The sequence below is a fragment of the Fringilla coelebs genome, assembly GCF_963513975.1.
Source record: "Fringilla coelebs genome assembly, chromosome: 3".
In the NCBI taxonomy this organism is placed as follows: domain Eukaryota; kingdom Metazoa; phylum Chordata; class Aves; order Passeriformes; family Fringillidae; genus Fringilla; species Fringilla coelebs.
Genome location: NC_140030.1, coordinates 6,832,431 through 6,849,219, shown reverse-complemented (window position 1 = coordinate 6,849,219; position 16,789 = coordinate 6,832,431). Strand labels below are relative to the sequence as shown.

Sequence of the window (16,789 nt, the reverse complement as noted above, 5' to 3'; positions counted from 1 at the left end):
ACAGCACCAACTCAGCTGAACACAGCAAGAAGTGTTGTTTGGGACACTGAGGTTTCAAACAAACAGCCCATGGCCCACCCTGCAGATACTCATGCAGCTTGTAAATCCTGCTAATTTTGTCAAGTCCTGTACCAAAATCTCTTAACAAAAGAATATTCTTCACTTAGCCTCTTTGGAAAGGGAAACAGACAGGCTCTGCTTTTCAGGAACGACTGCTTTAGTCACTTACAGAGACCAGAGTTTTACAGTGACTCCAGCATTCTGAGGCTAAAGCAGTGACCCTGCCTGGTCTCTTCCATTCTCATTTCACCACCTCTTCCCCTGTGCTGGTCTCCCAGTTGTGCTGCTCCAGGGTGTGTCAGTCTAGTTTGCTGCCAAATGAGCCAGCTGGTTCTCTTCCAGCTGGATTCAGCCTTAGCCAATGTCTTGGACTAGATCACTGTATGGACACATGATCACTAAACCTGCCAAAAGGGGAGATTAAAGAACACATTGATATCTGCATTATTCAGGGATTGACCATACCGAGAAAAGATGGATCTAGCATTCTCCTGGCAGTTTGTTCTAGCAATTAATAACTTCCCTGACAGAAACATTTAGATGCTAAAATGAGTGCAAATAGCAATGTGATTTACCTCAAGTTTTATGGGGGCTTATTCTACTTAATCTTGCATTTACTGGTTTATGATAATGCTAAAAAAGCCAAACTACATAAAAGCATTTAAATGAAGGGAACACTGCAAGTCCAGCCCAACTGCAAAAAATCAGGATACAGAAGAACAGATGCATACTTTTACATAGTGTGCTCAGCTGTCTTCTCTAGACATACACATTAATAACAACAACCAAGACCAACACCTACAGAAATACAAAAGGCACCTCAGTAACAGGTTTTAGCTGTTTAGAATCTATTTTCTCTTTAAAGGTATTATTAAATCAATAAAAAAATTGCAAACTAGAGGTACAGTATAAAAGGAACATTTGGCTGGCTTAAAATGGATTGGGAGGGATTAAAAAAACCCTTTAAAGATTCAGAAGAAGAATGCTGTGAAATAACCAGTTTGGTGGATCATCAACACTTAGGGAGAACAACCAATATAGACACACCGAAGAAACTTATAAAATTATACCATGGATCTAGTGCAAAGTAACTGCAGGTTAAAATGGAAAAAGAAAAACATTCTACATTCCCTGACTCCTGAAACTCAGTCCCATCCACTCTCTTGCCCAGGAGGTAAGGACTGCAGCCAGTGAGGCCATCCAGCTTGCTGACATGATGGCAAAGCTGGCACAGGAGTTTCTCCCCACCAGGCAGCTCGTCAGCTCCCGGCCACTGGAGCCAGACACAGGCACTGCACAGCTCAGGCCCGGCCAGCAGCAGCCTGGAGTTATCTCTGAAGCACAGCCTGGAACTGCACTCACAGTGTGACAAGGGAGATTATATGCAAAGCAGCCTTAAAACAAATCTGTTCATAGCTCAAGGTACAAGTTCAGAGTTAAGTGATGAGATTCTTCCCCACTTCATGAAACTAGTGGTTTCATTTCTTCAAGCAGCAAAGAGGGAGACCCTTCTCCCTGAGTGCCAAAGATGCATTGAGAAGAAACAACTTGCAACATTCTGATAAGTTTGCTTCTATATTTTTACTGATAAATGAAGAAACAGCGCAACTTTGGGAAATAAAAACACACTAAGAGGAATGAAGCTACTACACTGGTATGTTACCAATAAAGCCACAATTGAAGGGAAGAACCAAAACTGGAAGACAAAAAACTTCTGTTGGGGCCAAACTGACAACTGCTGTAAGTGTGCTTCAGCTGGTATCAGTGTCAGTAGCATCCTCATCCTCCTCCTGCAGCCATGAGCTCAGTCTCAGTTTTTGGACAGCCAGCCTAGCTGAAAGCTGATTCAGGCAGACAGGGAAGTTTCAGATTATTTGGTTCATACAAGCAAGGGAAGAGAACAATGCTCATTGGTAAGAGGTAACCAAAGGCTCAGACTTAACTTCAGTGCCAGCTTAAAAAGATCGAACTATATCCACAGTCAAAAACAAAGGCCAACCACTGAGTAACTTTATCAAGGAGGTAGAAACTGATGACTTAAAAGTCTTCTTTAAATAGTAAGTCAGGCAAGTTTCCAGGAACTCGAGCAAAACTCCCTTATTTAAAATTAAAGTAAAAATCATTAATAACTGCCATCCATAAAAACCTATTCACAGCTGCTGCAGAAGCAAAAATAATGAGATTGCCTAGCACTGCTTAATTCCAAAACCATTTGCCTCTAATGACAAAATGTACCATGTTTACAGGGATTTATTTACTGTTAAGAAACAGTGCAATCTTCAGCCATTTAAATAATTTAAAGCAACACTTTATCTAGTTAAAACTAGAAAGCAATAGCATTCATTTTGAGTTTCTTCACCAACGTGAAATTTAAACTTAATTTGCAGTCACAAAGTTCTTCAGCACTAAGTGGAAAGCAACTGCAGCCCTCACGTGTAACACCACAGGTCAGCACTGTGCAAACTGCTGAAATTACAGGAAAATGCTTCATTTTTTTAGTTAGTCAAAATATTATATTCTAATTTATTCTGCTGAAAGCAGTCCTGGCCTGATACAGATTTCACAGAATGTTCTGAGTTGGAAGGGACTCACAAGGATCATTGAGCCCAACTCTTAAATAAATGGCCCATAGAGGGACTAAACTCATAACCTTGCTGTTTTTAGCACCAGGCTCTGATGAGCTGAGCCAATCTCAGGGTCATGAGCATATTATAGGCAATAAATATTCCTTTAAGAAAAGTGAACTTAATATTCTAAATTACCTCATATTATACTCTACAGTGTACATCACCCCAAAGTGGAAAGATTTAACTCATTTGGCAGAGAGACACATACTGTGATTTTTCCTTCAGTCTGACTTAGGACTCTGTCAGTGAAAAGACTTAAATTTTTGTTCTAAAATATCTACAATGCATCATTTTCTTTGTTCAAGATGTCTGAAATAGAAGTATTTCATACTGATTGTATATGAAGAAAGTCAATTCTGCATGGAAGTAGTGAAGTAAAACACAATCCCACCCAACAACTCTTGCTGGCATTAGTCAAAGGAAGTAAATAGCCATGCTGGTGAAATGAAGTCTGAAGTTTATGCTGGGAAACAGAGAATAATTTAAGGTGAAAGGACACTTATTAACATAGCAAGAGTTCACACCAGAAAAGAGGCAACTGAAAAGGCAGTTTTAGTGCTTCAGTCCTGCTGTCACCAGTGCACCAGGACAGCCATGGGTGATGCTCAAGCAGAGTTGTGCTCCCACCACCACAGCACCGGGGAAATCTGTTTCTCACCACCCTACATCCAAAGCAAGGGACAGCAAAAGTTCAGGCACCACCTCCACTGAATGCTGGGAACATTTCAGATCATTAGCACATTCACAACTCAGAGTAGAAACAAAAAACGACATTATGGGAAGAAAAAGCAGAATGGAATTTAGCTACCTTACAAAATACAGGATGCAGTTTAAAAAAAGACAAATAAATACCCACTTTAAAAGAAGCAGGAGAAAAAGGTTAAACCTTTGCCAAGGCCCTGAGCACATTTTAAGTGCCCAGGTAGCAATCACAGCTGATAGAAATCACTACACCCCAGACCCACTAGGAACAAATTTCACCTGATTGACTCACCACTTCTGTCAAGATGATTTCAGTCACTTTAAGCTTTTTCATTGTTGCTCTTTCCTAACAAATCATTTTTATCAAGCCAGGTTAAGGAACTACCAGACCAGCAGTCATATGTGACAGCATCTCGAGGAAGCAAAACAAATGGGAAGAGCAGAGCTGTGACAGCCAGAGCAGGACAGAGCAGGCAGCCACCTCACTTAGCCCCAGACAGCGCAGTGTGCCCGACCACACATTTCCTGTGTTTATGCAACAAAAACCCACTAAGGGGAAAAAAACAAGCACAGGCAGACAATGGAGAAAGCCCGCAAAGGTGAGGGTAATTCGAGGGCAAGGTCCTACCTAGCTGAAACTAAAGCTCTTAGGAACTGTCAGAAAAACAAAAGAAATCAAGACAGTAAATATAATTCCGCCCCTGCATGAAGTCTTGAATAATGTGAAAAACTCTTTTCAACAAGATGAAAACATGATCAATAACTATCCAGTAAAGGTAATCAGCACCTGGAATGACTGGCACATGATAAAAGTGCATGTAGAGAGACTTGTCAGTATGAAGCCACCAAACAATCACCCACCATTTCTCAAAAACACAAAGAAGTCTGGCAGAACAAGGAGCAGTTTCAGGGCAAAAAAAACCTCATGCTGAAAGGACATATTTCCACCACTCATTCCCATATATGCTGAACAGGGATTCCCACTGTCACAGACAGTGGTTGGCAAAAACCACAAGGCTTTTTTGAGCCCCTTAGGGAGGGACAACCACGGACTTGAACTATGTATAAAAAAAGATCTGGTGAAACCACAAACACCTCTGAGAAAGTTCATAAATCACTTACTGCCACTAGGGGTTTTATTAAAAAAAACAAAAACAAAAAAACAAAACAAAACAAAACAAAACAAAACAAAAAAACAACAAAAAAAACCAAAAAAACAAAAAAAAAAAACAAACAACTTTCCACTACAAACCTGCCTTCCATATCCTTTTCCTGCCCACCTGTCTCCACAGTCAGGACTCAGCACAGCAGTTCTTACATTCTTGGGGGAAAAAAACCCCAGAAAACAAAAAAGGCAAGAGCCGAGCTGACAGAACCTCTAGCACCTTTTGATGAGATTTCTGCTCAGTCTTCACCCAAAGTCAAGATCCATCAACTCTTCCCAGTCACTGTAATTTGGTTTCCCAGTAGCTTAGGCATGTCTCTTCCAGTCAATTTTACATCACTCTCCCTTATGGTTTTGTCTACAATAAAGAAAATGGTAGTATAAAACCACTTTGCTGACCATCTCAAGTACAGCTGGTCAGGCTCATCAAGTACCCGAGTGCAGAAGGGTTTAACAACTTAAACCTCTGATAATCATTTTACTCCACAATAAAATCTGACTGAAGCTCAACTGCACATCCCACCTTACATATTTCCTGGTAAAAATAGCAGCAGCAGGACTCTTCATCTATCCTATCCCATTTGCTTAGGGGTGTATGGAGTAGATTTTTGGCTGGGGATTGTTCTGTGAGAGGTTTTTGTTTCTTTTTGAATTGAAGCACAAATCCTGAAGCAATGTTCTAACAGGTTCTTGGAATATTACTGAGGAAGACTGAAGCTGCCACTGTCCACACAGCAGCATGTCAAAAGTATTGTCTGCTTACAAAAACCTTCTAGATTGTTTTTTGTTGCCAACATGAAGCTAGCAAAAGGCTTCACACAAGTTTAATGTTCAATGAACTTACTCTGTAGACCAAACATATTTATACTTATTCTGTTGGCAACAGAATGAAGTATGTCTGGCTTCTTAAAGTATCCCAAAATTATAATTTCTTCTGAAAATAACATGTAGCAAATTCAGATATACTAACCATGGGAACCACAAATCAAGGACTGCACAAATTTTTGGAAATAAAAAAGATGGGGGGGATGCATATAGCTAAGAAGATACTGACAGATGTTCAGTGGATTGCAGTTTTCCACTGTGGCAATTTATCAGCTGCTGCTGGAATGTTTCCTTCTTAGCTATAAAGCCATATGACAGTTAGCTGGAAGCTAATCTCTCCAAGTTAATATCAACCCAAGACAGCAAAAGACAATTCAATAAATAAAGTCTTTTCCACCTAGAACATCCAAATACATTTTTTCCCTTTAATCTGTTTACCAAGCTGTTTCTAGAGTCATAGACACATGATTACTCTGTGCAGAAGGTAGAGAATTATAATGACAAGGCTCAAGGGTGTCACTGGACATAACCATTAACTTCATGTGGTCTTGTGTGTGTCACCTCTGATCACATCCCCCTCCCCATCCTTCAGACGCCTGAATGACACGTGCTCTTGAAGCATAAGTTTCCAGCTACCAGAAGAACATGAAAGAACTTGTTCACAAGGCATTCTGTACTTCTGCCCTTCTCCTTTTGGTTCCTCCAGAGTCATACTGACAGTCCCTACTACTCCATAAATCTCAAAAATCCTTGAGTTCATCAAAGGTACCTCAACACTCCCGTCTAAACAGCCTCTTGCATGTAAAATCCCTTCCACAAGCTGACATAACAGACGATCTCTTATCAAGAACCAGCTCTACCATGAGACCACTAATAAAATAACCAACTAATGACTTCTCAAGGTAAATTGGGAGGAAACTACTAATTCCAGTGAGTGCAGAGCAAGCTACAGTTACTTCTTTTTCCACTCTTATTTTTAGTGATGTCTTATTGTACATTCCTCACCCCTTTTGACCACAATAAAGAAATACCTGGAAATCTGAATAAAGGACAACAACTTCAGAGGAAAATCTGTTTAAAAGGCTCTGGGATTATTATGCAATCCTTTCTAGAACTTGGTCACCATCCTGGCAGGAACTGCTCTGTAACTGCACAGACACAGAAATTGTTATGGTAATAAATAACCCACACAACAGCAATACTCGACACAGTGTGTGCACCCCCTCAGTTCAGTCATATCTAGAACAGTAAGAACATGCTCATTATGCTCATCAGAAGAGGATTTCCTTTAGAAAAGGAAACTTAAGGACAAAAATACATAAAACCATGTCATAGAATAATCCCATACAATCATGAACAGGACTCAGTCTCTATAGAGTATTCCTAACTGTACTAATAGAGTACACTAAGGATTTTAATAACCCAAACTACCGCAGGCCAATCCTGAGGTATTTCTCATTTCAGCAGTTCAATATGTTTAATTAGCACACTGACCCTTTATGCTTTAGGAACTTCCATCACAGGCCACTACAATGACCTTCCTCATAGACATTTCTCACTTGCAAATAAAACAATGCAGTCTGAAAAGAAATTAAGAGCAAGTCTTACCTATTCTGAATAATCACAAAAAGCATCTAAAAGTGACATGCTTGGCTTCAACCAGAATTTAAAACACTAACTTCATTTTCTATTTTCAGATTTCATTTTAAGTGTGCTTTGACCTCGTAAGATAACTTCCACTGAGATGAACATACTGAAAGCAGATCTTGATAATCAGCAGAACACCAGCCAGGAGGAGCGCTTCTTGCTTCACTAACTGCACGTTTGATCTGCACACCGTGCACTTCTTCATTTTCATGCACAACGGGGAGGCAGAAAAGCTATCCAAAACCCAGGTAGCCTTCCACTGAAAAAGCTTCACTCCGGTTCTGACGGAGCATGTTTGCACACAGCAGCTTAAGCACACAGGACACTGAAGCCACTGCCCGGCGCCCCTGCACACACCCTCCACGAGTACACCGGCGGTGCACAGCACAGCAGAGCAGGGCGGAGGCATGAGAGACAGACAAAATGATCCGCGCACCGTTCTGGACCCCCGTGAGGTCCGAAATCTCAATAAAGGGGAAGTCGCTATAAGCAAAGACGGCTCTCAAGAGCGGTGTTTAAGTTCACTCGTTGATACTTCCCTATGCCGACGCTTACAATAAAAACCAGACCCATCACAAATGACTGTTCCCAGTGTGAACCTGAACACAGGAACATTCCCAGGGGTTCTACACTCACACTCTTTAAAATACAGTGAGTGCTTCCGCCTTAGTGGAGAAATGGGAGAAGGCGCAGCACAAACTGACGCTGAGTGGGGAAAAAAAAAAAAAAAAAAAGGCGAAACGGCTGGATTTAGCCATAAAAACTTTTATGCTCACCAAGCCACTCCCTCCAAGCAGCACCAGGCATCGCTGCACACCTCGCTCTCCACACCGAAACGCACGGAACCCCCCGCGCCTCCTCCCAGCCCGGGCCCCTCCGCAGCCCCCGGGACCGCCCGGGCGGGACGGGGCGGCCCCGGCCTCTCCGGGAGGGAGCGCTCACCGAGCACCTGCCGCACTCGCCGGCCCGACAGCTCCTCCACCGTCCCCCCGGGTACCCACACCGCTCCTGCCCCGGGCATCTCGGGGACTGTTCCGGGACCCGCGGGTCCGAGCCCTCCCGAAAGACAAAGGGCGACCAAGGCACCCCCGAAGAAGCGGGAAGAGGGGGCCGGTCCCGCCGCCCGCCGCGCTCACCCATGCTGCGACCGCCCGCCCAGGCTCGGCGGAGCGGCTCCGGGTCCCGCCGACACGCTCAAGCCGGGCACTGCGGCTCCATCCGTGGCGCTACGGGCGTGGAAGGGGCGGCTCCGAGCCGCGGGCGGCCCGGGGCAGAGTCGCCACTCGCCCGTCCCGTCCCGCCGCTCCCGCTGCCGCCTCAGCCGAGCTCGGGCACCGGCGGCTCCGCCCCGCCCACCGCGGGGGGCGCCAAGTCCCGCGAGAGCCGCGCGCCGCCACCGCCCCCACGCCGTTGCCAGGCGGGGGTGACGTCACCGCCGCGGCTCCGCCCCGCGCGGGGAACTCTCTCCGCCCCCGGGCTCTCCCCTCAGGGCAGGGCCCGCCCCTGGCACCGCCCCCGGCACCGCCCCCGACACACCCTCATCGTCCCCCTCATCGTCCCCCTCATCATCGCCCTCGTTAGACCCCGCGTCAGGCGCCTCATCAGGCCCCTCTGCGCTCTTCTCGGTATCGCCCTCATCAACCCACCCCGCCACCCCCTCATAACGCCCGCACAGCTCCCTCATCACTCCCCAATCAGCCTCCTCTCAGCTCTCTTATAACCCCCTCACAGCCCCTTCATCGGCCTCCTCATCATTCCCCTCATCACCTCCTTCACACAATCACAGAATAGGTCAGGTCGGAAGGGACCATAGTGGTTCCACCTCCCCGCTTAAGCAGAATTACCCAGAGCACATGGCATGGGATTATGTCCAGACAGATCTGGAATATCTCCAGTGAGGGAGACTCCACACTCTCTCTGGGCGATCTGTTCAGTGCTTGGTCACTGCACAGTTAAGAAGTTCTGCCTCATGTTCTGGAGGAACTTGCTGGGATCGGTTCCTGCCTGTTCCTCTGATGCTATTGCTGAGTCCCTGGAGCAGAACCTGGGCCCTGCTCTGAGCCCTCCCTGCAGAAGGGACAGACAGGGATGAGGCCCCTCTCAAGGATGAACAGCCTCAGCTCCCTCTGCCTTTCCTTGTAAGAAAGATGTTCCACTCCCTTCATCATCTCCATAGTCTCCACTGGACTCACTTCAGGAGCTCCATGTCTCTCACAGAGCCCAGACCAGGACACAGCAGTCCAGATATGCCTCAGCAGGGCTGAGCAGATGTGCAGGATCACCTCCCTGATGTGCTGGCAATATTCTTCCTAATGCACACAGGATTCCTTTCAACTTTTTGGCCTCAAGGACTCATGAACAGCGCCATTCCCCTCACCACTGCCTTCACTGCTGGGGCCACCCTGCATCCCTGCCCTGCTTCCCGGCACAAAGTCCTCCTCTTCCTCTGGGTCCGGAGCACAAATCTTATGAAGAAAGGCTGAAGGGGCTCAGGTTGGAGCCTTTCATGGAAAGGTTGATTACCCACTGGAATGGGCAGCTCAGAGGCAGTGGAGTCTCATCCCTGGAGGGATGTTCAGCAAACACTGGATATGGCACTTAGTGCCAGGGTCTAGCTGACCTGGTGCTGTCTGGTCACAGGTTGGACTGGATGGTCTGAGAGGACTTTCCCAACCAAACCACCCCCTTGGCCAATGTCATTAACATCATGCACGTGTTTGTGGGCTTGTACATGGCTTTTGAAGAGTTTATGGGGTAGGGGCCTTTTTTGTTGGGTGGGTTTATTTTTAACTTCAGATGCATGTAGGAAAGTGCTCCAAGCTATATCAGGCTGCCACTGTTTAGGTTTTTGTGGGAAACTCAGGAATGAGTGAAACAACTACTTAGAACTGAAGAAATTTAAAGAAAAAACCCTGACCCTAAGGCCAAAAGGACAAGTAAACATGGTCTGGTTTTGATGAAAATCAGGGAATATAACACAGCAGGGCTCTCTGAAGTGAAAATATTCCCTCTTTTTGGCTGCAGACATCCTTTTATGAGTGGTTCCAAATGAGCTGTTTCAGCCAAGCTCAGGACAAAATTAGCCTGAAAAGAATGTCAAGTATTTCCAGGAGTCAGCTTTTGCTTAGCATCTTTCTCATGGCACAGCAAGGGAAAATGACTTAGATCATGAGCACTAAAGACACAACATGAAGTCTGAGTGTATAAACAACTATATATCACATTTTATTATGGTATTTTATCTGCTTCACCATGCTTTGAAGCAGGTGCTTCCATTTTTTTCAACTGCAGAACTGAGAATGTACAAGTCATAGTCAGAATTTCCTTGAAGCAGGTGCAGGGTTTTGCTGATAAATGGCCCCATGATGCTACCTTTAAAAGGATAATTTATTTTTTATTAAACTACAAGCCTCCTGCACCCCCAGGTTTAAAGTACTTAATAAGAAGAGGAGGTTTGGGACAGAAAGGAAACATCAGCCTTAGAGTTTGAAGTCTCTTCCTATAAAAATTCAGAAAATAACTTCCATGAGAATGAATTATCCTCATCTGTCTAATGTATCACTTTTTTCCACTTCCTTTGTAGAGCTACGTGCTATAAAAGAAGGATAAAGGATAAGAGGAATTATAAATTTTATCTGATGTTGGAGTTTTTACTTTTTTAAACTCTGCTACAAAGCTAAGTGTGCATGAACAAGAGGTAAGAAATAAAATGTCAATAGTGTACATGTTTAGAGAGCATTGAGGGAGCTTCATGTAGCCTTCTTTCTGGAAGCTGGCCAAATCTCATTCAGTTCACATTCACTCATGCTGACATAAAGCTGCCTTTGCCCCTCCCTTCAGCCTAGAGCAGGCTGGAGAGCAAAGCCCTGGTTCTTGGTTCTTATGCTGTGGGACAGGTAAAATACTGGCTTTGTGAAATTCGGTTTTATTTCAACACGCCTTGATAACTCTGGCCAGGTCTGGCTCAAAGCTTCTCAGCAGCCTGAGTACAAAACCTGAGTTTTATTCTGAGCCATCTGCTCCGATGACAAAGCCCCAGCATCTGCTGGTCCTGTGCTTCAGCCTCCATTCTCTTTCCAGTACCAGTGAGGCAGAAATGGGATGGCTCCTGAGGGAGCTCCTGTGGGGGGCTGCTGAGCCCCAGTCTCGTTCTCTGTGGGTGAGTGCCTGTGATGCTGCTGAATCCATGCCCTGCATGCTGAGCAGATTTCTGTCTAGAGCTGGGCTGTGCCCTGTGAGGTGTGTGGCACTGGCAGCTGTGTCTGCCCCACGCTTTGCTGAGTCTGACAAGACTTCACGGCGCTGAGGTTTGCAAAAGTGCAGGAGTCTGCTCATGTGTGACTCAGAGCAGCATGGGGACCTGTATTTAGCAATCTCATATGGGTTGGCAATTGTAATACATGTAAAGAAAATACATCTGTGCCAGGCTATTGACTATTTTCAGTCAACTATTAAATCACGTGGCTACTTCATTTCTTTCCTCTATGCTCTATATCTGGTGGCCTGTGCTAAGTGCTTATTTACCGAAAATTACCTTCTAAATCACCTACAATGAGTTCCTTCCTCATTTTCCATTTCAGTAAAAGCTGAAAAATTTAATGAGCAATTTTCCCTTGAATATTAGTCAATAATTGGTATTTATGCAGTCCTTTGAAAATAGTTTTACTCATATTAGGACAGATATACAGGGAACACCGTCTCTTGCTTTTTATTCTGACCTTCCTTTCAGTTCCAGGTGTAGAGAATTGATATTCTGACTCTATGGAATTATAAAAATGCATATTTGTTTCAGAGTATTTTCAAATCCAATTAGGTTCCCAAAAATAACACAATCGTCTCACAAATTTGTTCAAGAAAACTTTTCAAAATTAAAGATTAGCATTTTAAGTGTTTTATGATTGAGCTTAATGGAATATCTGAATTTCTACCTTGCTTTTGAGAGAGGAAGAGTTGTGACATACTTGCAGATCAAGATAATATCCACTGTTAACATCAGTAACTGCTACAATTTTATTTTACAAGAGAGATCATTGTATAGTTCCTGCTACGCTGGTTTATAACACCAGATAAGAATGATACAATTTGTCACCACTAGAGCTGATTTCTTTTCTCTCACAAAAAAAAAAAAAAAAAAAAAAACCCTAGTAATAAAGAGACTCTTTCCCTAGTACTGCTACAGTGAACATTTCACTTGACCTTTTTTGCCACTGCGGTCATCTTAAAATTAGTCCAGTATTTCCAAATAAAGAAACCTAAACCAGGAACTTTCAAAGCTTCTCTTTAGAGTGCAAAAAATAAAGGAACTGACTTTTTTTTTTCCTCCACCAAAAAAAAAAAAAAGTGTGTCAGCTGTTACCAAACAGTGGTTTCATGCACTTTTGAGTGGCGCATGTACTGCAATAATTGTACATTCCCCTTTAACCAAATAGTTTGCTCCCAAACATTCCAGCTGAGTTGATTTTTCATGTTTTTAGTTCTCTAATGCATTTTTCATTGCAGCAACTTCTTGCACAATGACATCTGTAGAAATTGACTGGAAGCAAGCAGCCTCTAGGACTAAGGAGTTAAACAGTGTGGATGGTAAAATTTCACCTTTTCTCTTCAGTGGCAGTTCTTGCCAGGTAACAACAGTACTGAAAAAATAGGATTGTGTTGAGATGTTTAAAAATTATTTGGATGACCAAACTCCCTCTGCTGGTTTGAAGCAGCAGCAGATATATTTCATTTAAAAACATACAAACTGGGAAAATATTCATTCAACACACACAGTACTTTTCCCTTCACTGCATAATCAGTGAAGAGTCAATCTCTTTATTCCACAGAAGGAGGCAGGACTCTTATTAAAAAAAAAAAAAAAAAAGGAAAAAATGTAAAACCACAGAGAAGGGTTTTTTTTGTAAATTAAAATTGTATCAAAATGCAGATTTTCAAGCAAAGGGAAAAAGAAGCTTGCATACTAATATTGAACCTTTTTTTTTTTTTTTTTTACCTGCTGTGGAGTGTGTCCAGGGAAGGGAAAAGAGCTGGGGAAGGATCTGGAGCACAGGTCTGATGAGGAGCAGCTGAGGGAGCTGGGAAAGGGGCTCAGCCAGAGAAAAGGGAGCTCAGGGGGGATCTTCTGTCTCTCCACAACTCCCTGACAGGAGGGGACAGCCAGGGGGGGCATGGACAGAACAAAAGGAAGTGGCTTCAAGCTGCGCCAGGGGAAGTTCAGACTGACATCAGGAAGAATTTCATCAGTGAAAGTGTTGTCAGGCACTGGAAGGGGCTGCCAGGAAGGTTGTGGAGTCACCATGCCTGGAACACCTGAAGGAAGACTAAAAGTGGCACTCAGTGCTTTGGGTTACTTGACATGGTGGTGTCCAGTCAAAGGTTGAACTCAATCATCTTGGGGGTCTTTACCGACTTTAATGATTCTCAGATTCTATCATTATTCAAAGAAGCAAAGCAAACTTTATTTTTCCTGTTCTTCCTTCCCCCTGCAGACACTCCATTAGGGACATCTTAGCAGCTACACAGGGTCACAGGCTGGGCCCTTTGGGTACAGCACAGCTCCCTCCAGCCTGGCCAAGAGCACTGGTCAGAGTCTGTCTTGCAGATTATTGCTAAAGGACGGTGAAAAACTGTCACCAGCTGGACACAGCAAGGACCACCAGAATACAGCCAGTGATAGTAAGGAATTTGTGGGGCCGTTTTTCTGGATATTGAAAGAATCATGTCCCAGTGCCATATCTTTCAAACCATGGAATGTGGGTCAATGCTGATCTATAAGAACTCTATAAGAAGTGGTCTGAAAATAACTGCAAATGACTTTGTAAACCAATCATATTTTGCATTCTCACTCATTTGGCAAGCAAGCAACCAAAAGGAGGGAAGTTATTTGGACGCTGGAAGTTTATCCTGATTTGATTTAACTGGAAACTGTTGTGACAACACCATAAACATGGTTTGTTTTTTATTGGTTAAAATCTTAGTTGGAAAAGTGGAGGAACATCAGCCAGGGGAAACAAATTCCTCTGTCCTTTGTTTCAACCACTCTTGGTCTATTTCCTCCACTATTATCAACCTCCTCAGTCAGTCACATTCTCTTTCCTATAATCAGTTTAGCCTTGACTAGTGACTACTGTTCATTTTCTTCAAGTCATTTCTTTGCCACATGCCAAAAGCTCCATTTTGCTGGGCTGAGAAGAAGACAGGGAGCCAAGACAAGTTTCAATTCTGTAGTCTCATTGTGACATATAAAAATACGTTCTTCAAACAGGACCTCATGTTGATTTAAACATTGCTGTAGATGACAGCTTGTCCTGTATTAAATATTTTTAAAGTTCTGAATGAAGTATCAGAAATGTCACTCCTGCACAGGTATGGGATAAAGCACTTGTAACTGTTGAATCTTGAGAGAAAAGAGCTGGGGGAGAGGAAGACGTTTGTGAAATTCAAGCTAAGTACAGGCAATGATCAATCATGTTTCTGCCATGAGGCCATTACAGCAGCAATCTGAAAGAGGAGTTGCCTACCCTGATGACAGCTATTATGTTTTTTCTTTGACCTCTCTTCTGAGGATGCAATTCATTTATGCTGGGCTATTACAACTAATTAAAACAAAGCTGCAAACAGCAGGGAATGTGTGGGGCAGCTCCATCTGCATTATGCTGATAAAAACCAGTTCACATGGACATGCGGTCGTTAATGCACAACCATATGTGTAGCCTGCGTGTTTCAAAGATATTCTGTTTGATTTGAATACAGGAGAGTTTTCATCTCATAGTTTGTAAATCACACTGTACTTAAGAAGAAGGAGAAAAAAAGCAAACTGCTTTTCACTGGATTTTTTTTCTCTTCTCTAATAAACAGCCATCTACCTCCTTCCTTTCTAGGTACATTTGGCGTTTTGCATTTGTATTATGTCCCTTTGGCAGCCCCTATTTGGGATTTCCTTATATTAACATTCAGCACAAAGGAATCTCATCTTCAGGGTCCAATGGGCTAATGGTTTCCTTCGGCATCTGAATAAATCAACAGCTGTGGCCTTCAGCCATTTTGTCTTTCCAAAATAAAAGTATGGGAAGCTGCTTGTTGTTGTTGTAACAGTTCTCACACATGGTCTGCGAGCAGGATACAAAGGCTTTTTTCTGCTGAGATGACTTCACACAAAACATACAGCATTAGAAATGTGATTTCCCCCTCACTCCATCCGTAACAGCAGTGTAGCCCAACTTGAAGTGATCAGAAGATAAAAAGTTTGCTCAGAAGTCAGTGAGTTTTATTAAAACATTTGATACATAAGTACTCACATCACAGTAAATGCACACACGTTATATACATGCCTGCATTTCTGTGCCACTGGCAGGATGATGGTATCAACTGAAAGTGCTTTTTTATTCAAAGACAGTCACTGATACCTGTACAGGCCCTTTGTGCTGGAAGTTGTGCTGTGGCTGCCAACAGGAGAAGAGGCACTGACACAGCAACTGGAATGTGTCACTCTTTGACACTGAATTTCTCTTTCCGGCTCTCTCACTCCTGTGCTGGTTCTGGTGCTCATCTGATGGTTATGCACGGTAAGTTCAATTTTGACACCCAGCAGGAAAATTTAAAGTGGGGAATTTTTAGTCTTTAGAGCAGTGTGGACTTGTCATTGAATTATGTCTGACTGGAATTTTAAAAATTCCAAATAAAACCGGTCTGTCAGCAAAAGGCTGGATTAGGTGAAGAAACTGCACAAACTACTCTCACTCAGGGAACTATTTTGGGTGTGATTGTCTTGTGGGATGGGTTTTGTGGTTTTGTTGTGGATTGTTTTTTAATGGAAGTACAACAAAGACACACCCTGAAGGCTCCAGGACACAAAGACACTGTTTTCTCTCGGGAACCTTTAGGAGAAAGGGATGTGAGGTTACCTCTAAGTTTATATTTTCCTGTATTGATTTGCCTAAGCTGACAATGCCATGAGCAGGGTGCTCCCATCAATACCCCTGGCTTCCACAGAGAGGCCAAGACGAAGCAGCGCAAACACACTTCATGCCTTAAGCTCAGCACAAAGCCTCTTCTCTCTTCATCCTCCAACAATGTCAGATTGTCATTAATTTTCTTGAAACTGGCAGCCTTTTTGTGAGTGCTGTTCAGGCGCTTTTGAGTTTATAAATAGCACTCCCAAAGGGCAGTCATTCTGTACATCTGTGGAATTGCCAGAGTTGACCAAATACCCACTGTTAAAAAATTCTATAATAAAACACCATTTCCCCTGACAATTACACACCCTCACCTTCAGTTATACCAGCTGAACTCTGTTGCTTCTTGAGTAGATGCTTCAGTAGATGCTTCTGTGAAGTGTATAATTATTCCCAGCAAGCTACTAAATTTTACAAAATAATGTTGCCTGCATTTTTGGTTCTGAAAGTTATTATGTAAATAAAAACTGACAAAGCCATTAGGCATTACTACAAGGAAAACATTGCCCAGTGCTAGAAAGAAAGCACATTTCTCCCTGCTTGGCCCCAGAAAAATGAAACCCTATAGATTTTTTTTTCTGTTGTCAAAAAAAGCCAGAATTATGATTGGATCTATTAAATATGAAATATTTAAGTGTAAGCTCTCCTTGTAGTATGGTACTTGTGACTATGAAGAAGGGCCCCTTGGCAACACTTTGAAGGCTTTCACTGATTATTTTTTGTTGTTGTTATGCAGAGTAAGAACTTAGATGTTTATCTACATTCCTGCAGGCTTGTATATCCTCTCCCTCAGGGTACTGATGCCTGCTGCC

General features: G+C 43.3%; 1 protein-coding gene across 1 annotated transcript in view; it reads right to left on the bottom strand.

The window, feature by feature from the left end:
* Positions 1–8,342, bottom strand: part of CD2AP (CD2 associated protein) — a 76,792-nt gene extending 68,450 nt beyond the window's left edge. The window contains exon 1 of the mRNA XM_084201544.1: positions 8,163–8,342. Within this exon, the coding sequence (XP_084057670.1) occupies positions 8,163–8,166 (4 nt within the window). The 5' untranslated portion in view covers positions 8,167–8,342. The remainder of the gene's footprint in view (positions 1–8,162) is intronic.
* Positions 8,343–16,789: the final 8,447 nt, after the last annotated feature.